Below are 27,018 nucleotides of genomic sequence, written 5' to 3'. Positions count from 1 at the left end.
TGAGGGAGCCGGCGTACAGATTCCAGGTCATGTGGCCAGCAGCACACGGAAACGCCATTTACCTTCCCGCTGTTGGGGCACCTATTGATCTACTTGCACTTTGATGTGCTTTCGAACTACTAGGTTGGCAGGAGCTGGAACCGAGCAACGGGAGCTCACCCCGTTGCAGGGATTCGAACCGCCAACCTTCTGATCAGCAAGCCCTAGGCTCAGTGGTTTAGCCCACAGCACCACCTGCGTCCCAGGCTCCCAAAGACTTACGTTGGCGTAAAACTCGTCGTTCTCAGCCGACAAGACCACCTCCCGGAGGTCCTTACTTATGCCCGGGACTCGCGAGAGATCGATGCGGTTGTTGTTAATCCCAAGCAGCTCGTGGACCATTGCCTGATACGTCCACTACGCAGAGAGGAAAAGAGAGTCAGCAGAGTAAGCAGAAGCAAGAAAAGTTCCAAAACTTAGGGGAAGGATCACAGGCATCTCTAAACATCTCCATCTGAAACCCCGTAGAGCTGCTGCCAGCCAGTGTAGGCAATGCTGACCTAGATGGACCAGTGGCACTTGATTTACTGTTGGGGCGGGCCAGCAATAAATCACATGGAGTAGGCTAACTCTTTATCAGAAGAAACAAGGTGTGCTCATGAGTGCCAGGCCAAATGAGCACAGCAACCCTTCTTCGTAGGTCTTGCCCCTATGAGCTGTGTTTAGCATATGCACCGCCAGGGTGCAAAGATCTGCCCCGCACCCCCAAATTTAGTTAATTTTGCGTGCACGGCGCCACTGAGAATGACAAGCACCTTTGTTGCGTCTGAGAAGCGCCACCGTTGTGAACGACAAGCGCCGCCGCTGGCGTGGAGTGTCTTTGGTCAATGAGTGCACAAAGTTGAAAGCCCTTACTGAAACAGTAGGTATACATTTCGGTAATACCTAGGTATAGATGTATTTTGTTTTTCTAGCTTGATCAAAATTATTTATTATTTCATAACAGGCAGATAGTCAAGAGCTTTGACGGCTTCAGAGGTGGGCGCCGGGCGCCCCCCAGAATTCATCACCCAGGTGCCCCGCACCCCTTGCACCCCTGGGTAAAGACGGCCCTGCCTATGAGGCAGTTGTGGGGACTAAGTCCCGTCCTCTCTGGGGTTTTTCCCAAGCAATCTGAGACTATGCTGGCACACCTGCTTTTGCTTCTCCCATTTCATGCCTCTCCTGGTCCTGGGAGGCCAGGAGGGAGGGGAGCTTGCTGCAGCAGGAGGGGGAGACACCTGTGCCTCTCATCTCTGCCTCTTGGCCTCCCTCCTCTCCTGCTTCTGCTTCCACACTGCTCCTCCTCCTCCTCCCAGGTATAAGGCATATCCACAGATTCCCATTTAAAGACAGCTTCAAGGCGACAGAGAGGAACGAGGCTCTCACCTGGTTCAGGAGCGGAGTGATGGCGTCATCTGAGCGGTCCAGGAGCAGCAGCAACGGAGGAACTTCGGTGCGACGGAAGTCAAAAAGCTCATACTCTTTCGTGATCACTTGCTGTTTGGAGGGGAGGAAAGCAAGAGGCTAGCCAGGTAGTTAAGGTGTGGAAAGGTCCTCTGCACAGGGACTGCAAACTTAGTTTTTCTACCCCGACAATGGAAGACAAAAAAAACCCTTGCCTGTGCCTTTTTTGGCTCAGTGGGAGAGCATCTGCTTGTCTTGCACGTTCAAGCTCCAGTTAGGCCCCTGCCTGAAACCTAGAGAGACACTGCTGCCAGTCAGTGTAGGCAATACTGAGCTAAATGGGCCCCAAGTTCAAATAAAACTGTGTTTTCGTTTTAATATACATATAACCCAAATAACAAAATAGAACTTCATGAGACAAGCACATAAAAATGAAACCAAACCAAACCAAGGCTGGCACGGGATGTTACAATGATAAAGCTGGTTATCCGGATATTTGCAATAAGATACAGACAGGTAAGTCCTAAGTCCTAAGAAACGAGAGAGCAAAAAGTGTGGTACTCGTGGCTTGCAAGATCCCCCACGGGCACATGGACTGCTGAGAATAAAAAGCTCTGTGTTACATCAAGAAACACTTCCAAACGATTAGATCAGAGCTTTCCAAACTTTTCAGCTTGGTGACACATTTTTTAGACATGAATCATTTTGTGACACGGTAATTCTCTTTTACTAGCAAACCAGAGGTTAAACTAACCCCTTTCCAGCCCCGGGATGAGGGCGGGGAGCGTTTGTGTGACACAACACACCCGCCCACTGCTGCCAACACACATACATGTCACGACACACAGTTAGGAAAGCTCTGAATTAGATGTTACTTATCCCTAGTTTCTCGAGAGACTTGTGGAAGAGGCAAACGGTGCTTTACGATTTATCACATGCACTTTGTTGTGCACTGCCCTGATGTTCTCTTAAAAATAATAATTCACTAGGCAGTGTCATATAAATACTTTTACCAAATAAGAACGAACCTTGACGCACTCTGCCAGCCTCTTGGCTGGTTCAGAAGAGAGCTGGTAGCGGATCATTGGGCATTTTTTGAGGGACAGGAGCAGGGCGGTCAAGCCTTGGGTGGTCCTGGAGAGCTGAGCCTGGTCCCAGCTGTGGCCCTAAAAAAATATGGCGAAAAGATAAATGAGAGGCGAGCAAGGCCTGTTTTGTTTTGTTATATTTATTACATTTGTACCCTGTCCCCTGAAGATCACGGGGAAGTTCACGACATAAAAATAAGACATAAAAATACGCAACGAAAGTGGCCAGCAGCCTGTTTAGGCGATCCCCCTGGAGCAGCCACAGAATCGTAGAGGTAAAGGGTAAAGGACCCCTGGGCGGTTAAGTCCAGTCAAAGGCAACTCTGGGGTTGCAGTGCTCATCTCTCTTTCAGGCCGAGGAAGCTGGCGTTTGTCCACAGACAGCTTTCCGGGTCATGTGACCAGCAGGACTAAACCGCTTCTGGCACAATGGGACATCATGACGGAAACCAGAGCGCAAAGAAACACCGTTTACCTTCCCACCGCAGCAGTCCTTATTTATCTACTTGCACTGGCGTGCTTTCGAACTGCTAGGTTGGCAGGAGCTGGGACTGAACAACGGAAGCTCACCCCATCATGGGGATTCGAACCACTTCTGATCGGCAAGCCCAAGAGGCTCAGTGGTTTAGACCACAGCGCCACCCGCGTCGGAAGGGACTCCGTTGGTCACCTGCCACCCCCTGCGACGCATCCGTGACAAGACGGCCACCCGACCTCTTGCGCTCTGCTACCACGAAGCAACTTGTCTAGTCTGCTGCTAGGTGACTTTTGATGCCTCCATCTGCACCAGACATTTGACGCAGTTATCGCACCCCTTTGGACGGCCACGGCTTCCCCCGAAGAACCCTGGGAACTGGCGCTGAGCGTTGTGAGGAGGCTTGGAAGTTACCGGGCTTCCTCTCACGCTACCTACCTGACAGCAGACAGAGATGTTGAGAGAGAACACGTGCGGGTTCACGGCGATGTAGTCTCCGTAGAATTCCTGCCAGGCGAGAAGCGGGAGAGACTTGGTGTCACAGTGATGCCCAAAAAGCTATTTAATGCTGGTGACCAGGCCCGGTGTCAACGCGCGGCAAAGTGAGGTGGGTGTAAAGCAGGGGCAGCCACTCAAGGGTTTGTCGCTGCTTCAAGGAGAATAGGATTGCCCTCCTAATGCACTTGAAGAGGTAGGGCCAGGGGAGTCTCAAGGGCCTGGATCGTTGCCCCAAATTATACTGCAATAGCACCAGTCTGCCTCTCCATCTCCAAAGCAGCAGGGAGTCTTTCCCCCCTTTTAATAATATTTTATTAAGTTTTCCATTTTACGGTATATAAGCACGGCCTCATATTTCACCGTATTTTTGCTCGTAAGAGGTACTCGACTCACCCCACCCAGCCGTCTCATGGTTCCCATAACTGTTTATTCTGTCCTCCCATTTATACTTCTTCCTGTTTACATTATACAATTCCCATTGTCCATTTTTAAGGAAAATGTAAATAGGTAGGGCCATCAACATTACAAGTCTTCTTAATTCAATCCTGCTAGTGTTGTTAATTGTTTGCAATTGTCCTTTAAATATTGCATGTTTACCCCAGTCTTTTTGGAAAGCTTGATCGCGCTGGTTTCTGTTTTTCTCCAGTTCTGCATATTCCATCATCTTCATCTGCTACTCTTCAATTGTTGGTAGTTCCTGTTGCTTCCATTTTTGGGCTAATAAAGTCCTTACTGCGGTAGTTGCATACAAAAATAACTTTTGGTCTCTCTTTCCTCTACTATACCCAGTAAAAATGCTTCTGGTTTTTTTTAACAAATGTACTTTTGTACATTTTCTTTAATTCATTACTAATCAAATCCCAGAAGGTTTTTACTTTGCTACAAGTCCACCACATGTGATAGAAATTTCCAACATTCCTTCTTTTTTCCCCATCTTATACATTTTATCCAATTTAGTTGGTGTTAGATACCACCTATACAACATTTCCATAGTATTTTCTTTTAATGCACTACAGGCCGTAAATTTAATTCCCTCATTCAGCAGGGAGTCTTTCCTCAAAAAGGAAGCCCGGAGATACAAAAACTTATGGAATATGCAGAAATGGCGAAACTTAACGGAAGAATAAGAAATCAAGATAACAAACTTTTTATAAAAGAATGGAAACAGTTTATGGAAATTTACTGTTAAATTGCAAACAGATAAGAACATTGACAGGATTACTGTAATAACCTGCAGTTTCATAGGCGTACAATGGCACTTTGGAAGTCGAATGGAATCTGTTCCGGAAGTCCGTTCGACTTCCAAAACGACTTCTGGCTGCAGAAAGCTCCTGCAGCCAATCGGAAGCCGTGTCGGACGTTCGACTCCCAAAAGAACGTTTGCAAACCGGAACACTCACTTCCGGTTTTGCGGCGTTCAGGAGTTAAGGAACCGCAGAAAGAGGGGGAAGGAAGTCAAGTTTTGAAATGTCGATATGGTTGTAAAATTAGTGAAATGTAGAAACCTGAAAAGTATAAATATATATATCTATTTTAAAAAGGAAGCCAAGAGACTTCCTGGACCTGTGGCTCGTTGACTGTAGACGTACCTGGACTTCTGCGACAACTTCCTGCTCGTCGGCCTCGGCCAGAGACTTGACGTTGCTTTTGCTGATGACGTTGCTGAAATCTGGAAGGAGGCGAGGAGAGAAAGGCAGCCAGCTAAGTGACAGATGGAAGGGGGAAACAAGGGTCGCTGGGTGGAATGTGGGTCTGTTCCACAGTGGGCCCTATCCACTCTTGCCTTTCTCCCCATCAAAAGTCTTCCAGGAACAAGTCAAAATCAGCCTTTTGCTGCAAAACCAGCAGCTGTTCTGCTCCATCAGGGTGATTGCATAAGCTGAGGACGACCTCTAGAGGCCTGTTTGGGTCAGCTCACGCCATCCCAAAACAACCGAACGTTTCTGGTTAATGCGGCTATCAATGAGAATCGCTTATTCTTAAAAGATGCACCGTTCGGGGTTCTCTCCAAGGCAACTAACACATGCATAAAAAAGAAGCAATCCTGAAATCTATACCATATCAAGACTAAATAATATTTTTAATACATTCTGTATTTAGGAAAGTCGTTCGTCTGCCTGCCATCCATTTGGACACCTCTTACGACCCTATCTTGCATGATCGTCCCTGAGATCAAGGAGATTCCGTTTCCATCGATGTTCGGATAAACCGGATGTCATTTTGAATTAAGGTGTCGTTTTCAAAACCGCACTGATTTCACAACATTGGTGGCAATAAGAATGAGAAGAAATCCACACGGTGGTTGGACAGTCAAGCGAGGACCCAGGGGACCAGGGTTCAAATCTACCCAGTTATGTTTTAAAGAGTAGCACAAGGTCTTCAGCTGTGTAAACAATCAATAGGAGCGACCGAGGTGGGCTTGCCCACTGAATGTGCGGATGATACCCAGCTCTACCTCTCTTTTAAATCGGAACCACTGAAGTCGGTGAAGGTCCCGTGTGAGTGTCCGGAGGCGGTTGGAGGATGGAAGGTGGCTAACAGATTGTGGTTGAATCCTGACAAGACAGAAGTATTGTTTCTGGGGGACAGGGGGCTGGCTGGTGTGGGGGACTCCCTGGTCCTGAATGGGGAAACTGTGCCTCTGAAGGACCAGGTGTGCAGCCTGGGAGTCATTTTGGACTCACAGCTGTCCATGGAGGCACAGGTCAATTCTGAGTCCAGGGCAGCTGTCTATCAGCTCTATCTGGTACGCAGGCTGAGACCCTACCTGCCCGCAGACTGTCTCGCCAGAGTGCTGCAGGCTCTGGTTATTTCCTGCTTGGACTACTGCAATGCGCTCTACGAGGGGCTACCTTTGAAGGTCACCCGGAAACTACAACTAATCCAGAATGCGGCAGCCAGACTGGTGACTGGGAGCGGCCGCCGAGACATAACACTGGTTTTGAAATATCTACATTGGCTCCCAGTACGTTTCCGAGCACAATTCAAAGTGTTGGTGCTGACCTTTAAAGCCCTAAAAGGTCTCGGTCCAGTATACCCAAAGGAGCATCTCCACCCCCATCATTCAGCCCGGACACTGAGGTCCAGCTCCAAGGCCCTTTTGGCGGTTCCCTCCCTGCGGGAAGTGAGGTTACAGGGAACCAGGCAGAGAGCCTTCTCCGTAGTGGCACCCGCCCTGTGGAACGCCCTCCCATCAGATGTCAAGGAAATAAACAACTATTTGACTTTTAGAAGACATCTGAAGGCAGCCCTGTTTAGGGAAGTTTTCAATGTTTGATGTTTTATCGTGTTTTTAATATTCTGTTGGGAGCCGCCCAGAGTGGCTGGGGAAACCCAGCCAGATGGGCAGGGTATTATTATTATTATTATTATTATTATTATTATTATTATTATTATTATTATGAAACATGTCAGGGGTGAATTTGTTTATTTTTTGCATTTCTATGACACCGTCTTCTCCAAGCAGCTCAAGGTAATGCTCCCCGACTTCTCATGCAATCTCCACAACAACCCTGTGAGGCAGGTTAGGCTGAGAGATGGCAGGGAACATCACCACCAAGTGGGGGATTTGAACCCTAGTCTCTCCCAGGTCCAGCTCTAACCACTACGCCGTGCTGGCAGGAAAACACAACACATCTAGAGGCTTTCCGTACTGTACTTACAAATAAAATAGGTGCTGTACTTCGGACGCCGCAGCTCCTGGATGAGGTAATCCACGTTTTCCTGGAAGGACAACCCAACCAGAAACCACAGTGAGGTGAGAAATCAAGTCCTTAAACCAGTTACGCAAAGCGGAGTATTTCATCTGACACCTGGTAATTTTCAAGTTGTTTTATATAGCTATATATTTGATTGCTGTCACCCACCCTTAGGGTTTGAAACAGGGCGGATAAAAATCAATGGGTTTTTTAAAATAATAATAATAATAATAATAATAATAATCGGATTAACTTACGAATGTGCGTTCGGAATGCATTAAATTAGTAAGTCGAGGTACCACTGTATACCAGCGAGAATGAGTCTTTCTGTTAAAAAAATGATCTAAATCAAGTCTTACTGACTAGTGATTTAAATCAATTTGATTTAAATCAAATCCAATAAACGTGCCAGCTCCCAGGGACCTGCATGGCTGGTAGGGAGAGGTGATGGTGGCAGGAGCCCAAACATCTGGATGGCTCCCCCAGATGTTTTCCCACCTCTGGCACAGGCTCCCTTGTGCCCTGTCTCACCTTGGTGGGTCGCAGGAAGCAGATGGCTTTCAGGTGCTTCATGTTCTCCCGGTTGGCTGAATCGATGCGCTCAAAGAGGTACACCTCCTTCTGCAGAATCTCAGACTGCGTGTACACCATGCTCACGATACTGGTCTGCAAGCGGGGTGGATATAAATCAATTATCTATATAGATATATAGATATATAATCTGATTTTTTCTTTATTTAAATTGCATTTTAAAAAAATTAAATTGGATTTTCAAAATAAAATGCTTTTGGAGGAAAAATCTTTCTAAAGATAGTTTTCTATTTCACTTACATTATAGTCCAAAGGCTATTCATCAGGAAATAAGGATTTGTTTTAAGTTTTTCATGTGTGCTAAAACTCAGCCTAAGTTTTTTTAAAAAAACAACATGTCTAACCACATCAGTTAACAAACATGGATATATATGCTATAATGTAATTGTTTTAGTTAAATGAATTGTTTAAGGAAATAATTATTTTTCTCCTTGCAATAAAGTACAGCAAAAAAGTTGTCCCAATATAAATAGTTAACTTATTAAACCTCACAATAATTTCATAATTATCTGTCTATGTGTATAATTATCTGTCTATGTGGGACCCAGGTGGCGCTGTGGTTAAACCACTGAGCCTAGGGCTTGCTGATCAGAAGGTCGGCAGTTCGAATCCCTGTGACGGGGTGAGCTCCCGTTGCTTGGTCCCAGCTCCTGCCAACCTAGCAGTTCGAAAGCACGTCAAAATGCAAGTAGATAAATAGGAACCGCTACAGCGGGAAGGTAAACGGCGTTTCTATGTGCTGCTCTGGTTTGCCAGAAGCGGCTTTGTCATGCTGGCCACATGACCTGGAAGCTATACGCCGGCTCCCTCGGCCAATAATGCGAGATGAGCGCGCAACCCCAGAGTCGGTCACGACTGGACCTAATGGTCAGGGGTCCCTTTACCTTTTATGTGTATTTCTAATACAGTCGTACCTCGGGTTGCAAACACCTCGGGTTACGAACAACTCGGGTTACGAACTGCGCAAACCCGGAAGTATTTTTGCCGCGCGCACGAGCGCAGAAGCGCCGCACGCATTTGCGCATGCGCAAAGCGTGAAAATAGCGCTTTGCGCATGTGCAAAATGGCGATTTCAGGTTACGAACTTTTCGGGTTACGAACTGCGACCCGGAACAGAACGCGTTCGTAACCCAAGGTACCACTGTACAATAGTATAACCAAATCAGTAATTTTTGATTTAACTATAAAAACTACTCTGAATTTTTTTTTTTTGCAAAAATGAAACCTTCATCTGGCTGTAAATATTAAGATTATACCAGCAAGAATGAGTCTTTCTGTTAAAAACAATGATCTAAATCAAGTCTTACTGACTAGTGATTTAAATTGATTTAAATCAAATCCACCCTGCCTGCAAGGATATTGTTTTTTGCGGGGCATGGCAGGGAGAGAGAACCAGGAAAGAGGTGCTAAAAGCGGGTGGAAAGAAGTCCTAGCAAAGGAAGAATGGATACAAAAACTGATGGAATATGCAGAAATGGCAAAACCTACCGGAAGAATAAGAAATCAAGATAACAAACTTTTTATAAAAGAATCATAGAGTTGGAAGAGACCACAAGGGCCATCCAGTCCAACCCCCTGCCAAGCAGGAAACACACCATCAAAGCATTCTTGACATATGCCTGTCAAGCCTCTGCTTAAAGACCTCCAAAGAAGGAGACTCCGCCACATTCCTTGGTAGCAAATTCCACTGTCGAACAACTCTTACTGTTAGGAAGTTCTTCCTAATGTTTAGGTGGAATCTTCTTTCTTGTAGTTTGAATCCATTGCTCCGTGTCCCCTGTCTGGAGCAACAGAAAACAACCTTTCTCCCTTCTCTATATGACATCCTTTTATATATTTGAACATGGCTATCATATCACCCCTTAACCTTCTCTTCTCCAGGCTAAACATACCCAGCTCCCTAAGCCGTTCCTCATAAGGCATTGTTTCCAGGCCTTTGACCATTTTGGTTGCCCTCTTAACACGTTCCAGCTTGTCAGTATCCTTCTTGAACTGTGGTGCCCAGAACTGGACACAGTACTCCAGGTGAGGTCTGACCAGAGCAGAATACAGTGGTACTATTACTTCCCTTGATCTAGATGCTATACTCCTATTGATGCAGCCCAGAATTGCATTGGTTTTTTTAGCTGCTGCATCACACTGTTGACTCACGTCAAGTTTGTGGTCTACCAAGAAAAGAATGGAAATGGTTTATTGAATATTTACAGATAAATTACAAAGACATATAAAAACACTGGCAGGATTATTTTATGCAGTTTCATAAGAGCATATATTTAAAGTAGATCACTGAATGAGCAAATTAAATGAATTTGGATATGCAGAAGATATTAAGAAATAAATTTAAGGAATCGCAGAAAGAGGGGGAAGGAAGTCAAGCTTTAAAAACATGAAATGCTAAAAAAGCATAGGAGGGGGTGGGGTCCATTAGAGCTGGGAGTCTCCGAATCACAAAACTGTGGAGTTAGAAGGACCCCCCCCTCCAAGGGCCGTCAAGTCCAACGCCCTGCATTCAGGGGAAAGAAAGATCCCACACACATTGTGCCCAATTGAAATAAGGAAACACAACAGGTCAGTGCTGAAAATACAGGTGAAACTCGGAAAATTAGAATATCGTCGAAAAGTGCATTTATTTCAGTAATGCAACTTAAAAGGTGAAACCAATGTATGAGATAGATTTATTTGTTGTAATTGTAATTATTTGTCAGGTGGGTCAATTATAAATGGAATGTAATTAGTGGTGTTTATTTTTGTTTATCTTTGTATTATTGTAATTATTTGTTTTATTACTGTGGAATTTCCAAAAGAAAGCATTTGTAAAAATTAAAAGAAAAATAATAAATAATACGTTGCATTACTGAAATAAATGCACTTTTCGTCGATGTTCTAATTTTCCGAGTTTCACCTGTAAGCTAATAAGTGGGGTGTTGCAAGCCGGCAGACATCACTTTTAGCAAATCCCCAACCAACAGCTGCAACATAGAATCACCAGAGAACTTTGCCTGTCACCCTGAATTCCATCCAGAAGGCCCCGGGTTCGAATTCCAGTGGCATCTCCTCCCTGAAGCTCTGGACAGCCACTGCCAGCCGGTGTAGACATTACTGAGCCCCCATGAGCCAATGATCTCAGTACAAGTCACCTCCAGCTGCTCACCTGTTCAAATCAGTCCATTCAGAACCCCCTGAGGACTGGAATCTTGATTTTAGTTTGAGCGAACGGGCTGGATCTGAGTGCCAGAGCCCCCGTTTCGCATGCAAGATATCCCTGCCCTGAAACCCTGGAGAGCCGCTGCTGCTGCTGCCAGCCAGTGCTGGCAACACTGGGCTGGGTGGAGCAAGGGTACCTGGCAGGTTCCTCCGTTCCTCCCTCCCCTTTTCCGAGCTCACCGTCTCTTTGTCCATCAGAAGCACCTTCATGCCTGTGCCGCTTTCCTCGATCATCTTGGCGATGTACTGCTTGACTGCAAACACCACGTTCATTTTCTCTCCCGGTGCAAACGCCTCCGACGCCCCTTAATTTTTGCAACGAAATGCAACTCAACAAGATCCCTCCCCCACCTTTTCTTCCTTGCACCAAGCCTGGAAGAGCTACCCAATTTCGCTTCCTCTCTCTTGGCTCCTGCAAACCTGGGAGCTGTAGTTCTCCAGCTGACTCGGTTGCAGCTGCAGGGAGAGGGAGACTACATCTCCCAGAAGCCTCCGCGCCGCTGCCTCCCGGGCTGCCACTTGCAAGGCTGGTTTGGAAAGGAGCAAATCTCATTCGCTGTTTCCGCAGCACGCCGAGAGAGGGCGCTTTCAGACCGGAGGAGTCGCTGAGCGAGTTTGCTTTTATTTTTTATGCTTGCTTGGGAGATGCTATGCTCAGCAATCCATCTGAATGCCACTCGCTGGAAACACCAGGAGAGGAGGCTGGTCTTGGGTTCGGATCCTGCCCGTGGGGGCATCTGGTTGTGAGAACAGGATGCGGAGACTAGTTAAGCCCCCTTTGGCCTGATCCTTACCTCCTTACACACGGAAATTAAGTACTGTACTTTTCTTCCCAGGAGGGGAAACTCCATTGAACAGAGAGACCAGGGCCAGATTTAGGTTTGAAGAGGCCCTAAGCTACTGAAGCGAATGGGGCCCTTTATATGTCCAGCTGTCCTTTGTCAACAACAAATGGTCGCTGTTTTTTGTGCTGAATATATGCTATATGGTAATTTATGGACCTAATAGGTATCTAAAGCCATTTGCATGTGTTGCCATGCAACCAGTCCACGCAGAATGTAGGCACCCTGTATATAGAAAGGAGCAAACCAGTGATATTTGAGGGAGCAGGCTAGCAGGCAGGGGCCATGACTTACATCATAAGAGCCTACACAACACAAAACTGTTGCTTTATGTAGGTTTTATTTTATTTGTTCTTTATCTTATATTTTGGAAATGTACATCCAGGGTTTTTTCCTTTAATTTTTTGGGGGCCCTAAGCTATAGCTTGTTTAGCTTATACATAAATCTGGCACTGGGAGAGATTTAACCTCTGAGTAGGCACAAGCAGCAATTGTGCTGTCAAGCTAAGTTTATGTCCACAAGCAAGTTTTATCTTAACTGTCCCATGAAATTGTTACCGAATATGCTTTGTTGACTTTTGGAATTGGAATTACTGTTTTCCTCCCCGTTTACATATTTGTGTGTTTATATAGTTCACATTTATGGCTCAGCTTCCCTGGAAGCATGACATAACATGCTTCTCCCCTCACAACAACCCTGTGAGGTAGGTAGGTTAGGCTAAGAGACAAGGACCGGCCCAAGGTAACCCAATGAACTTCGAGGCTGGGTGGAGACGTGAGCCCTGCTCTCCCAGGTCTTATTCCAGCACTCTAACCACAATACCACACTGCCTAAGCCACACCTCTCACTGGCCCTTGCTCTGTGCCCTCATTAAATGGTTTTGCACGGCTAGAATGTGTGCCATGGACGGATCCAGCAGGCTCTTCTGATGGTTTTCTTAACACATAAGGGTTGTGTCTGGTGCTGGCGCTACTCATATTAGAACCACTGAAATCAATGGCCATGACGGGCAATTTAGGTTCATTAATTTCAATGGGTATACACGGAGTAAAACTTAGTTTGCTGCAAGCTGAACAATTTCATCATGGCATAAAAAGCTCAGCTATAGACAGGCAGAGATTGTGCATTGTTTAAGAACGGGAGGACGGCAAAATTTCAAACCTGCGAGCTAACTTTGTCCTCCTACCCCCCCCCCCCAAGATGTCTGAAGCTGCAGACAGACGTCCCCGTCGGATTAAACGCCACCTTGGGCAGATCCCAAAAATAAGTGAGTGACGTCACCGGGGCATGACGGGGCGTCTTGCTCCTTCTGCGGCACGATTTGTGTCTCCAGGGCTCAACCACACGCCTCATTCTTGTGACCCCACAGAAATAAACAGCGGCTGAGAGCAGACAGGGGTCTCCTAACCCCCCCCCCCCACAACCCTGTGTTTGGTGGCTGGCAAGTTGCTCTGCTCCTCCCTGCATGGAGGCACTTCCATTCGCACTATGAATTCTGCCTTCAAGAAACTTCCCTCTTGCTAGAGTCCTAATCTCCTAATATTTTGGGATTAGGTGCTATTCCTGGCACGGCAGGACTGAATTAAAAGAAAGAAAGGCGGCTTGCGCGTAATAAACCCAAGCCAACTTCACTTCCCCACTGCTATTTATAGGTTTACGTGGTTTCATGGATAAATCTTGCGCTCCTGCACCACTGGAGCAACTCTTGCAATAGGCAAACTGCACACAGTACAGTAGTTCCTTCCTGGGTCCTGCTGGGTTTTTACACAGCCATTGCTTTTGTTTTTTCCAAGCTGCCAACTCACTGCTGCAGGAGCCAGCCAGCAGCTTGGACAGCGTCAAAAAGAGAACTGGGCAAATATCTTAAGACATCCTGGATAGCTCAGTGGGTTAGAGTGTGGTGCTGATAATGCCAAGGCTGGAGGTTTGATCCCAGTTTAGAATGGGTGTGATATATCCCTGCATTTGCAGGGGGTTGGGCTAGATGACTCTCAGGGTGCCCCTTCGAATTTTGTGATCCTACGAAATTCATGGAGGATAAAGGCTATTGATGGCTCCCTGACACAATGGCTGTGTTCTGCCTCCACGGTCAGAGGCAGCAATGCCCCTGGATCCCAGTTGCTGGGAATTGCAGGAAAGGAGAGGGATCTTGTGCTCAAATCTTGCTTGCGGGTTTCCCACGGGCATCTGGTTGGCCACTGCAAGAACAGGATGCTGGACTAGAGGGGCCGCTGGCCTAATCCAGCAGGACTCTTCTTACATACTTCTAAGGATATCACATCCATTCCCGCCAGGTGTGAGAGTTTTAGTTCAGTAAATCAGCTCCAAATTGCCGCATGAACAAAAGGCCCTGCTAGATTCAACCCCAGCATAATGGCAAACGGCTGCTAGGAAGGAGAGTCTCCCTGAGACCATATATTTGAAAACCCTGTCACTAACAATGCTATAAAGAAAACATTTACAAGGAAACGAGGCAGCAATTAAAACGACGAGCCCTTTCCGGATACGATTAAAGCATTTTAAATCACACTAGGCTCCCTGGGGAGGGAGGGGGGAAACCCGACAAAATGCAATTATGAACCAGATTAACACAGCCTCTGCTTATAAGGCAGTGGGCGCCAGCTTGTTGCACTTCCAGCGATTCATTAGCAAACCTTGTGGCAGGGAATGTGGTTCCTTTTGGACTTCTTGTGTAAAAAGGAAAATGAATTTATCTGAGACATTGGGATTGGACGATTGGGAAAACATTACCTAGCAGAAAGTAGATCAGTTGGATCTCATTCTAGAGAGAATATTTTGAATAATTTCTTTTACGCAACTGACAGGACAGTCCTTTTTATTTTTTTCCCCCACTCCCTGTTCTCTTCTCTCCTTTTCCTCCGGTTTCCTTTTCTTTAACGTTCTCCAGAATATATAATTGTGCCTTTGTGAGACGCATTTGGCAATCCCCAAGATTATTTGAGGGAAAGCCATGTGCTTTGAATGCGATGTTAAAATGTGCAGTGCGGATGTGACACATGGATTTACCCGAACAATGGATGCCCTAGATGTCGTAAAATTGCGTAATAGTGTACGTGGGTTGCCCGAGGGCTGAACAGGTGCTTGGAGGCGATGATGGGCTGGACGAGACACATTCAAGGAGAAGAGGGCTATCGATGACTACTAACCAACTGGAGGCAGCAACGCTTCTGAATATCAGTGGCTGGGAACTGCAGGAGGGCAGAGGGCTTCCGTGCTTGAATCCACAGGAATCTGGTTGGCCGCTGTGGGAACAGGATGCTGGGCTAGGTGAGCTTCTTTTGGTCTGAGCCAGCAACGCCTGATGTTCTTAAGTGTCCGGCTCGGTATAAAGCAGTTTCCGCTCATTCCTGCAGCTCCAACCAGGAGCCTCAGGCTAGGAATTCTGACTTTGGTCGCAAAAATGAAGCGCAGAGCAGAGGCTTCTCTCCCCCCCGCCCAGTCTTATGAAAAGTCATCCCACTCCAAGCCCCACTGTCTGATTCCACATGCAGCTGGGACAGGATCAGCACCGGCCCCTACAAAAGGCCTCACTTCCTCCCTCCTTGAGCATCTTTGCGTATTGGGCGGCCATCTGTTTGCATGTGTTTATCCCCTTTCACTTATCCTCTTTATTGCGCTCCTTCCCTTGTGGTGACTTGTGGCCACTGGCAAACTCACGTGATCTCCCCATCAGTCACTGGCTGTCTCGATTCCAGGCTGGGATAATAATCTCCCTTTGTTGAGCTGACACAGAGCATCGGGGGCAAAACTGTGGCATCCTCTTGTCACGAGACAGTAAATATCCCTACGAAGCCACCTGCCTTTAGGCCGGAGGAGGAATTGGGCTCGCCCTCCCTAACGTTAGGAAGCTGTTTTCTCCCAGTCAGATCCAGATGTACCTTGAGATGCTGCCAGGGGCAGAACCTGGACCTTCTGCATGCAAAGCAGGTGCTTTCCTGCTAGTCCTCATGGTTCTAAATCCCTCGGGTACAAACACAATGGTCATTTTCCACAAGAAAATTCAACAGGTTTTTAAGCTTAGAGCAGGGAGAATGGAGGACAGCTGCGGCCTGACGCATGACCCCTTTGTAAAGCATGCGAACTTGATGGGTAAACTGCTTTGCGAGCAGAGAAGGCCCCCAAGTTCAATCTCCGGCATCTCCAGAAATATCCCCCAATTCTGAAAACCCGGAGAAGCATTGCCAGTCAGTGCAGACAATGTTGGGTAGGCAAACCTCAATGACCTGCTTTAGTATAAGGCAGCTTCCTATGTTCCCGCTTAAATCTACCCTTTATACAACGCCATGAGGACTGGAAACTTGCTCGTCCTTTTAGGGAAAGGGTTGTCGCTCAGGGCAGAACAGCCCCAGGGTTGCTGGCATCTCCCGGTGGGTCTGGGAATGTCAAGTGCCTGAAACCTTGGGAAAGAAGAAGGCTGAAGAAACTTTGTTGGCTGGATGGTTGTCATTACATGTGGCTGTCACTCACAGAGAGGGGGGAAAGTGCACTGCAACATTTTGCTAGATAGCTGAATCTGCCTTTGTCCCAGCCAAGGCCTGTAGCTTTGTCCAAAATGCCTCTCTGACCATTTAAGCATGAAAGGATTTATTACGTTTGTACGAAGGGCCCCCCTACCACCCATGTCAGTGTGTGTGGAATCAGCTGACTGATCAAGTTATGCTGTATTTGGATGTTTTCAGTTTTAAAAAAGAACAGTTTAAATGCACTTTAGAACACACAAGTGCACAGCACTGTCCCCTTGGGGGTGGGATTACCTAGGTGGGCACTAAGGACCAAGGGGGCGCTGGAGATGTTGTTGTTGTTGTTGTTGTTGTTGTTGTTGTTGTTGTTGTTATTATTATTATTATTATTATTATTATTATTATTAGATTTATATACCACCCTTCATATGATCCGAGGGCAGTCCACAAGATAAAATACAAGATAAAAGCACAAATAAATAGTTAAAGCAGATTTAATACTCCTGCTAAGTGACTTTGAACCAGACATTGATGTAGGAGTGTGCAGAAACTAGCCTAGTCATCTTGCTAAATGACTATGAGACTATGAAAAAGCTGGTGTCAAGTTCATCAGTTTTGCTGGATTGATTAAACTAAGTACAGTACCGTAGTTTTAATAGGATCTGGAATAAATGTGCAATTAATGGTTACTGTTTTGAATTCTTAGTGCATCATGAAAACTGCTTTTCTGAGTTACTGCTTTTTATAGGCTAGGATAGGATGCATTGGGGGTGAGCTTAGAGGACCAAGGGGACGATGGACAAAAAAGTTTGGGATCTACTGCTTGTGGGGTGCCTCAGGGTTCTGTCCTCTCCCCCATGCTTTTTAACATCTACATGCAGCTGCTGGGAGAGATCATCAGGGGGTTTGGGCTGGGTGTTCATCAGTATGCAGATGACACCCAGCTCTACCTCTCTTTCAAATCAGAACCAGTGAGGCAGTGAAGGTCCTGTGTGAGTGTCTGGAGGCGGTTGGAGGATGGGTGGTGGCTAACAGATTGAGGTTGAATCCTGACAAGACAGAAGTACTGTTTGTGGGGGACAGGAGACGGGCAGGTGTGGAGGACTCCCTGGTCCTGAATGGGGTAACTGTGCCCCTGAAGGACCAGGTGCGCAGCCTGGGAGTCATTCTGGACTCACAGCTGTCCATGGAGGTACAGGTCAATCCTGTGTCCAGGGCAGCTGTCTATCAGCTCCATCTGGTACACAGGCTGAGACCCTACCTGCCTGCGTACTGTCTCGCCAGAGTGGTGCATGCTCTAGTTATCTCCCACTTGGACTACTGCAATGCGCTCTACGTGGGGCTACCTTTGAAGGTGACTCGAAAACTACAACTACCGGTAATCCAGAATGCGGCAGCTAGACTGGTGACTGGGAGCGGCCGCTGAGACCACATAACACTGGTCTTGAAAGATCTACATTGGCTCCCAGTACGTTTCCGAGCACAATTCGAAGTGTTGGTGCTAACCTTTAAAGCCCTAAATGGTCTCGGTCCAGTATACCTGAAGGAGCGTCTCCACCCCCATCGTTCTGCCTGGACACTGAGGTCTAGTACTGAGGGCCTTTTGGCAGTTCCCTCGTTGCGAGAAGCCAAGTTGCAGGGAACCAGGCAGAGGGCCTTCTCGGTAGTGGCACCCGCCCTGTAGAACACCCTCCCACCAGATGCCAAAGAAATAAACAACTGTCTGACTTTTAGAAGACATCTGAAGGCAGCCCTATTTAGGGAGGCTTTTAATGTTTAATAGATTATTTTATTTTATTTTTCTGTTGGAAGTCGCCCAGAGTGGCTGGGGAAACCCAGCCAGATAGACTGGGTACTGTATAAATAATAAATTATTATTATTATTATTATTATTATTATTATTATGCTTCTGCTCAACACTGGGAAAAGCGTCTTGTCAATGAATCTGCTTCCCCCCCCCAGCCCAAACAGAATGCAAACAGCTCTGTTTCCTATTGATTTGTATAAAACAACAGACCAGCCTTGCAAACAAGACTCCCTCCCACCCCACCCGCATTACACAAACATTGCAGCAGAGTGGAGAAGAGCCCCCCCCCCCCAAGGCGTTTAATATTTTGTATAAAAAGCCAAGGAAACAAAACTCAAGCCCGTCTCATCGGGGGACCGGACTTGCGAAGCACAGAGCTCTCTTTCATTGCTGGACTTTTCTGTGTCCCCAGAAATGATAAACAATCCTTTTGTCTGGGACATAAACAACGGCTGGGGGAGAACAAAGCCGGCGATTCACTTTGCGGGTCAGCTGAGGCGCCCATGTGACCACTCCCACCCTAGCTTCCTGCTCCCACTGTAGTGAGGCTGATGCCGACTGAAGCAGAGAGGTCCCTTCGGAGAGCGAGGGTTCGCTCTGAAGGCTCTCCGGGGGGCTTAGCCTGGGGATCAGGACGGATTGGTCAGTGCCAGGAACGTCCTGGATATGGGGAAGCAATGGGCCTTCCCATCCCCCCTGGCGAAGTGCAACCAGGACACCTTACATGTCCATGATGCATTGATTAATTGCAATTATTTATAAATGGGGTAGGGCTGTCAGGTTACAGTAAGGTTACAAGATTTTTTCCCAAAGAATCCGGGGACACTTAAAAAGAAAAAGAGGGTAAAAAACTTTTTTTTAATCTTTTTTTTTTTAAACAGAAGTAATATCTTCTCTTCTGGGTCTCCTCTGTCGCGCGGCCTTCCTCTGGGATCTCTTGGAGCGCTAGCTGCCATGGAGTAGGTTAGGGTCAGGCCTGGGCTTGGCCACATATCCTTGCCCTCCCGGTGCTCTCCTACCTCCCTTTCTCAGCGGCGGCGGCAGCAGCAGCAGCAGCATGGCAAGGTCGGGGCTCCCCTCTTTTTTCTCCTTCCACTTTCTCTCTCTTCCTTCTCCTTTCCTCCTTCTCCCTGCGTCAGCTCCGGGGTTTTTACTGGCCCTGGAGCGCCGCTGGGCAGTTGGCCAGGTGGCCGGGCTCTCTTGCTCCCGGCTCGATTTGGGTCATGGGGAGGGGTCAGCGGTTCCCCTAGTTGATGCGCCGGGTGTCCCCGGTTTCCCCTCGACAGCAGCAGGAGCAGCAGCAGTCTCAACAGCCCAGAGTGGGCTCTGGCTGGCTTCAGGAGCTGCTTGCTGCTGTGGCACCCGCCATTTTGCCTCGCCAGAAGTCCCCATAGGATGTGTCTTGTGCCGTTGAACCAATCACGTAACATTCATTCCCTACTAATAAATCTACAACAGTTAAAATATAAATCCGGGGACATTAAATGAAATCCGGGGACATTCCAGGGACAGATTTGTAAATCTGGGAACTGTCCCTGGGAAATGGGGACATCTGGTAACCATAGGTTACAGCATCCTGGAGGGGAAGGCTATGCAATGGCTACTAGCTATCATGCTTCTGAATACCAGTAGCTGGAGACTGCAGGAAGGGAGAGAATACTCTTGTGCTTGGGTACTTCTTGGGGCGGTTCTTACAGCCAACTGGGTGGCCCCTGTGAGAACAGGATGCTGGACTAGATGGGCCACTGGCCTGATCCAGAAGAAGAAGAAGAAGAGTTTGGATTTGATATCCCGCTTTATCACTACCCGAAGGAGTCTCAAAGCGGCTAACATTCTCCTTTCCCTTCCTCCCCCACAACAAACACTCTGTGAGGTGAGTGGGGCTGAGAGACTTCACAAAAGTGTGACTAGCCCAAGGTCACCCAGCAGCTGCATGTGGAGGACCGGAGACGCGAACCCGGTTCCCCAGACACGAGTCTACCGCTCTTAACCACTACACCACACTGGAAGGGATCATCTTATGTTCTTATCTGGTCAAAGCTTGACCCCTGGCAGTTCCCCCTCATTTTAAGAAAGGAAAGACGCATTCAGGGATGTAGGCTGGCCCATGAGCTGACCACGTGCTCAAAACCAACACATAACCAGGTGCTCAAAAGCAACATGGCCTTTACCTGGCCAAGAAAGTTGGCATAGCCTATAAACTTTAAAACAAAAGCTATTTTCAGACCAATGGTCCACACGCCCTAAGGTGGGATAAAATATACAGCTTACACTGGGCATGTGTCTATTCCATAACCACATCTCTCCAGGCAGGGCTGGGAATGTCTCCTGCCTGAAACTCTGAAACTCCAGTGCAGACAGTACTGAGCTAGATGGATCTATGCTCTGACTCAATATAAAGCAGCTTCCTATCTTCCTATGGCTACGTGTCGGAGGGGAGGGAGCTGAGAATCCAAGCGTTCTTGTTTTGTCTGTGTATTTCTTCGAAATAACCCACCGCGTCTTCGGCTGTGGGTCTTTGAATGCCACAAAAACATAACCCCAAACGTGATGGGTGATTCCGTCACAGATGTCATGGGAGGCTTCAGGCATGCAGAGAATCCAGAGCATTCCTGGCTTTTATCATCTAATCCCCGAGGCTGGAGGACCAGCCAGCAGAATGGCCTCGTCTGCCCGGGGTGTATTGATTTCTCCCCCTGCTGCTGACTTTCTATAATGGCTCAGAGGAGGGCCTCTGAGGCTTGTCAGGATTTGTAACTCTGGCGCTGAGCAGGAAAGGGAGAGATCACTTGCTCCCAGGGGGAGCAGGCAGGCCTGCTGAAAGCACCAGCCCCCAAACCACTTCCACCTTCCTCTACGCTTTCCCTACGACTCCTCAAGACGACCTACTTATTGAGCATTCATTCTGACTTGTTTGCACAAAGCTTACGCAGTGGTTAGACTGTGTCTGGTCATTGTTGAGCTTTCCCTGCCCCCCTCCTGTTTGGTTTGCAGGATGTTCCCATTAGTCATTCATCCCACACTTTCATTCTGCTCCACTTTCCTAACCCCAGAAAGTCTGGCTTTCTTTTTTAAAAGTGCATCTGTTGGCAATATGGAGAAGTGGGCATCCTTAGGCCCAGGAGCTGAATGTGGTCTTCCAAGTTTCTCTCAATACTCCTCCCACTTTCCCCAGCCTCACCTGCCCAGTTTTTCACCCTCCGTGAACATTTGTCTGGCTGAATTGTGTCATTGAACTCTGACTATGCCCCTTTGCTTGCCTGGGTAGGGGATAGAGAAGGGTGTTCGAGCATGTGCGTAGAGACTAGCTCACTGCACAAAGGTAAAATTAGCACCTGTTGCTCCACCTACTTTTTGCCTCTGGCCCCACTCACTGCTGGGAATGTGTGATGCTAAGGTGCTTTTATCTGCTTCAATTGCACAAACTTACATTTCCGGAACATGCTTGAATCCCTCCTGCAAACATCCTGACAGCCTGGAGGCGACCCCAAAACACTTGACCTTCTGCAGCGGCTTGCCAAGCGTTTTTCGGCAAAAGGTTCGCCACAGCACAAAATGTCATCGCTGGTTCTGTTGGGAGAATCAACACAGGAGATGCAGGACTCGGGAACAGAGAAAAGAGCTCATCAGGCTAGCCCATGAGGGCAAATGGGGCACTGTCCCATTGTGAGGAGCTGTTGTTGGTGTTTAGTCGTTTAGTCGTGTCCGACTCTTCGTGACCCCATGGACCACGCCAGGCACTCCTGTCTTCCACTGCCTCCCGCAGTTTGGTCAAACTCATGTTCGTAGCTTCGAGAACACTGTCCAACCATCTCGTCCTCTGTCGTCCCCTTCTCCTAGTGCCCTCCATCTTTCCCAACATCAAGGTCTTTTCCAAGGATTCTTCTCTTCTCATGAGGTGGCCAAAGTATTGGAGCCTCAGCTTCACGATCTGTCCTTCCATGAGGAGCTAGCCAGCAATAAATCACACAGTGCAAGAGTTGCAAAACCACGATCTGCATGGGAATGTAGGGCCTAATGAGCACAGCAACTCATCTCTGGAAAGGCTTGCTCCCCGAAGCAGTTGCTGAGACCAAAGGTAAGTCCCCTCCTCTCCAGGTTTTTTTTTAAAGCAATCCGAGACTGGGCCTGCATGCAGCCAACCTCTCCTCTGCCCTTTTCATGCCTCTTCTGATTCTGGGAGACAAACAGGGAGGGGAACATGCTGCAGCAGGAGGGGGAGATACTGCCTGACAGTGAAGGTGGAGCATAGTCATTGCGGCTGGCAGCCACTTTTGCAATTGGTGTAGCATAGTGTCTAAGAAGAGTAAGCTGAGAACCAGGAAGCAGTTGGTTCAAATCTCACCAAGCAACTCTTGTTTGAGAGCCAGTGGTTAGAGAGTTGGACCTAGGAGGTCAAGGTTCAAATGCCCCCCTCTCAGCCACTGGGTGTGACCTTGAGCCAACCATTGCCTCTCAGCCCAACCTACCTCACAGGGTTGTTCTGGGGATTAAACTAGGATGGGGAGAACCATGCATGTACGCCACCTTGAGCTCCTTAGAGGAAAAGGTGGGATAGGAATGCAATGGAGAAAGAAGATATATGATTGCCTTTCCAGGCATTTGGGGCACCAACAAAACTAAGCAGAGGCTAACATGAGCTCTCATGAGCCCCCATGAATGAAGGAGCCACCCAGGGGCTGGAGGAGCAATCTCAAATTCCAGCATGGCTGGCTCCAGGCCCTGCGACTTTCCTTTAAGAAGCTTCATCCATCCTCCTTGCCTTTGGAAAAGATAACGCAAAAGCCACAAGCTGACCCCTGTGCATAGTCCGCATGCTTTGCCTGTCAACGCTCCTGGCAGCCCACGACCAGGAGAATGCAAAGCACCCGTCCGCCCTTGGACCGTACGGGACGCGCTGTCCTGCTCCTTACAGGGGGCCCAAGTGCCAGAGGGCTGCCCACAGGCTCATTGTTCCCTGGAGCCTGGAGCTTCAGCTGTTGTTGGCAGCGGCAAGTATCTGATGATTTCACAGCAGCAGAGGCAAATTCCCTTGGTCAATAAGACTAGCAAGCCTTTCAAGACAGAGCAAGGGGGTAATAAAACCAGAGGCCACTGCCTCTGCAACGTTGCATCGCAATCCTGACGATCCGTCAAAGGGATTCTCTAGAAAGTCTCCAAGTTTATTCTTTATAGGGAACAGTGAGACGGCAACCCAAAACTCCCCAGTCCTGGAAATCTCTCTCTGGAGAGCCACCAACGTCTTGGCCTGTTCATTTTCTGGAAGTGAAGTAAGTGGGGGGTTTTCTATTTCATAATGTTTTGCATTCCTGGGCAAGATTTAAGTTGCACGTCTATGTTGATAACCTGCATTTCTTTCCTAGTGAAAGTATTATTTGCATATTGTTACCTAGCTCCTCGCTCCATATATTTGCATGGAAAAGTCCCTTTTTTATGTCTCTCTATGGCTGTAAAGTACCCAAGTTTTCAGTAATTATCTGGTTTTAAATAAGCCCTGGAATAGGTCAATATGGGCAGCACTGGAATGTTAAAGTCCTCCTAGACAGTGAGATTTGGCTAGAGGGGGCTCTTTTCAATTTAGTGTTTAACATATGCATTGAATGTAAAGTTGGGGGAAAGAAAAGACCCAAGTCATAAAAAGAAGCTTGAAAAATACTTTCTGGTGTGTTGGGTGGGAGGCTTGCTACCAAAAAGTAAGCAAGCTATTGCTAAAAACATCAAGAAGTCCACACTGACAATTTTTGTCATGTCAGCTCAAGGAGATAGTTCTGCACTAAGTATCCTATAGTCACAGGATATTAAATTTTGCTTTGAGATAGACTCCACCTAACATTCTTGGGCATGATGCTTCCAGGGTAAAGGCTGATCCAAACACCAAGCACTTGTTAGGTTTATTGAAGAAAAAAATTATAATTTTCTTAATTATTTAACAATTTTTTCAAGTGTACACTTACGCAGAAGTGTCTGTCTTTCTGTTATTTATTGCATAAGCTAGCTCAAGCAGGTTTATGTACCCCTCCTCTCCATTTTAGTCTAACAACCCAGTGTAGTACGCTAGGCTGAGAGGCTGTGACTGACCCAAGGTCACCCAGTCACCTTCATGGTTGAGTAGGGATTTGAACCTGGGTCTCCCAGGTCCTAGTCCAACACTCTAACCACTACGCTACATTAGCCAACTTGCAAGCTAGCCCTCTGACAATAATCAGGGTATCTTAAAAAACCAAATGGAGGTGCAGTCTGCATTGCTGGGTTCGGAATTCGCACCACTGGGTCCAGTCTGCACCCTTACATTCCATACACTGTAGCTGTAGCTATGGAGATAACATGAAAAAGAGATATTGCATGCATTGCTTTGCTGTTCACAGCAAAATTAGTCTTGTGGCACTTCAAAGGCTAGGGTCCAAGCTTACCTGTGAGTAGGCCTCACCTGGAACTTAAGGCACCACCTCTTCGTCATTTTGCCACCAACTGAAAATCTCCTTTTTCTAGCAAGCCTTTTAAGTAGAGATATTTCCCAGTCTTGCATCTGTACTGGAATTGTTCTGAAAGATGCTTTCAGACGTTTGTATCACCTGTCTGCCTGCTGCCCTGGGTTCCTTTGGAAGAGGGGGGATATGTGTTGTTTTAATTGTTGTTGTTGTTGTTACAGCTGATCAAACTGGCATATGATTGCACTGTAAAAAAAATATGATGGTATAAGGCTGCTTTTGTTAATCAGAGGGTTGGCGAAATTCCTCCACCAGGGATGGAGAACACTTTGTGGCCCCTCCAGATGTTGTTGGACTCTCAATTTCATTGTCATTCCTGTCCATTGACCATACTGACTGGATGTGATGGAAGGTGAAAGTTCAGTGGCAGAAATAGTGGCAAGGAAACGCAAAATTCACAGTGAATTGTCATTGGGCTAATTTGTCAACCTGGTGCCCTGTGTACTTTGTTGGGACTCAGGGCTGGCTTTAGGGGGTAGGCTGGGTGGCGCGGGGTGGCAGGGCGCTGGACTGGCAGGGGGGCGCCGTGCGGCCAAGCCGCACGGATGCCATGCTGCGCACTGCGCCCACCCACCAGGGCGGGGGGGGGGCCCTAGCGATCTCCGCACCACGGTGCTAGGGCGCCCAACATGCTTGAGACGGCCCTGTTGGGACTCCCACCAACCAGGATTGCCATGGTTCAGTCAATGGTGAGGAGAGTTAAGAGTCCAAAAACATCTGGAGGGCACCAGGTTGGGGAAGGCTTTGACTGACATGCCATGGACTGTCGGGTTCTTTTGCATTTTATTGACTATTCTCTCACTCTCTCTACACCCACACTTCTACAATACACAGCTGCCCACACAGGTTAACATTCCGTACCTCTGACGAAACAGATGCCAATCCACGGAATCTGATGTCCGTCAACAACATTGCGTGGGTCTAAGATGCCACAAGGCTCTTCCTTGATTTCGCACTGGAAATATAATGAAAATACTAAAGAAATATGTTTACACTATCTCATTTATTAGTAAATTTATTATTTTCACAGTCAAACCCTATATATATATATATATATATATATATATATATATATATATATATATATATATATATATATTCCGTGTATAAGACTAGGTTTCCCCCCAAAAAATATGTCAAAAATTAGGGGGCATCTTATACACGCCCCCTAATCTCCCCTCATTTTCTTAAATGAGTCCCCCAAAATAAGGGGTGTATTATACAGTGTGTGTGTGTGTAAGATTATATATATATAAACACTTACTTATTAGTGACATTTCAGAGCATAGCTGCCAAGTTTTTAAAGGGATTTTCCCTTATGCTGAATAGGCTTCCTCGCGAGAAAAGGGAAAACTTGGCAGCTATGTTTCAGAGCCACCCAAGCCCTAAAAAAATATAATAATTCAGTGTTTCTGAACTTTGGGTCCCCAGCTGTTTTTGGACCTACATCTCCCATCACTCTTGACTACTGGTCTTGCTAGCTAGGGATGATGGGAATTGTAGTTCAGCAATAGCTGGGGACCCAAGCTTCTGAAACAATTAGGCGCTTTTCATGGCAAAGCCCTCAATAATTTGGCAATTTTTAAAAGGGATAAGCCCTCATAGAACAGTAGTAATAACATCTGTAAAATGACAGTTTTTTTTTATCAGTCGCTTTCCGGTCAAGCCATCAGCGAAATAGGATAATAATGCATTTCCCCCCTTTTTTTTAAAGCCGCAGGAGGGGGAAAGTGACGAGGCCAAGGCAGCCACTGGCGACTCCCTCCCATTCCTCCCCCGCCCCTCTGTGTGGGCGTGGCCGAGGGGACACGTGAACATCTCCCCTTGGTGGGCGTGGCCCCCTTCCCAGCCCAGTTCGCCCATTGGCTCGCCCTAACAACGGCGACCGGCTGAGGGCGGGGGAGCGAAAGGGAAAGGAAGCCGCCGCCGCCGCCCTCATCGTCCCCGCTTTAAACGCCTCCGGGCGGAAAACGCAGCTTACGCGCTCGGGTTCCGGAGCAAAGGTGGGGGGCGCGCGCGAGCAGCGGGACGCTCCGGAGTGGCGCACACGCGCAGAAAGCGACAGAGAGAAGCGACTGAGGGAAAGAAAGAGAGAGAGAGAGAGAAAGGCACACACGCACGCACATATCTCCACACCGGCCGGACTCCCCCCCTAAATTTTGTAATTGAATTCGCAGCGTTTAATCCCCCCGCCCGCGCTTCTCTAGCGCTTTCTTCCGTCTCCGGCGACTGAGAAGATCCGTGAGGGGACCGTAGGGCGGCCTGGGCTGAGTCTCCGCCCTTCGTCCTCCCTCGGCCGGTGTGTGTGGGGGGGCTCGCAAAAGAAGACTTCCCCACCTCCCCCTCAGAGCCAGCGGCGGCCCTGCGGGAGGAGCTCGGGATGGCGGCGGCGGCGGCGGCGGACGACGACAAGGGTAAGC

General features: G+C 47.7%; 2 protein-coding genes across 5 annotated transcripts in view; one reads left to right on the top strand and one right to left on the bottom strand.

Moving 5' to 3' along the window:
• The window catches only part of VPS45 (vacuolar protein sorting 45 homolog), a 50,679-nt gene that overhangs the window by 23,554 nt on the left and 107 nt on the right, over positions 1-27,018 (bottom strand). The window contains exons 2-10 of one of the 4 annotated variants that reach the window (XM_088660049.1): positions 25,460-25,553; positions 24,538-24,784; positions 7,716-7,850; positions 7,149-7,209; positions 5,076-5,155; positions 3,427-3,495; positions 2,454-2,591; positions 1,408-1,518; positions 262-396 (exon numbers count right to left, since the gene is read on the bottom strand). In XM_088660049.1, coding sequence (XP_088516175.1) covers positions 262-396; positions 1,408-1,518; positions 2,454-2,591; positions 3,427-3,495; positions 5,076-5,155; positions 7,149-7,209; positions 7,716-7,850; positions 24,538-24,636 — 828 coding nt within the window. In that variant the 5' untranslated portion in view covers positions 24,637-24,784; positions 25,460-25,553. Of the gene's footprint in view, positions 1-261; positions 397-1,407; positions 1,519-2,453; positions 2,592-3,426; positions 3,496-5,075; positions 5,156-7,148; positions 7,210-7,715; positions 7,851-11,159; positions 11,482-24,520; positions 24,785-25,459; positions 25,554-27,018 lie in introns of those variants that run through there. The other 3 variants (XM_088660050.1, XM_035097764.3, XM_035097763.3) reach the window with 3 other exon arrangements.
• The window catches only part of OTUD7B (OTU deubiquitinase 7B), a 36,646-nt gene continuing 36,273 nt past the window's right edge, over positions 26,646-27,018 (top strand). Inside the window, exon 1 of the mRNA XM_035097760.3 lies at positions 26,646-27,012. The gene's annotated coding sequence lies outside the window, so the exon portion shown is untranslated. The remainder of the gene's footprint in view (positions 27,013-27,018) is intronic.

The sequence above is a fragment of the Zootoca vivipara genome, chromosome 16 (genome assembly GCF_965207765.1).
Source record: "Zootoca vivipara chromosome 16, rZooViv2.hap1.1, whole genome shotgun sequence".
NCBI lineage: Eukaryota > Metazoa > Chordata > Lepidosauria > Squamata > Lacertidae > Zootoca > Zootoca vivipara.
This window is presented reverse-complemented; position numbering and strand designations above follow the sequence as displayed.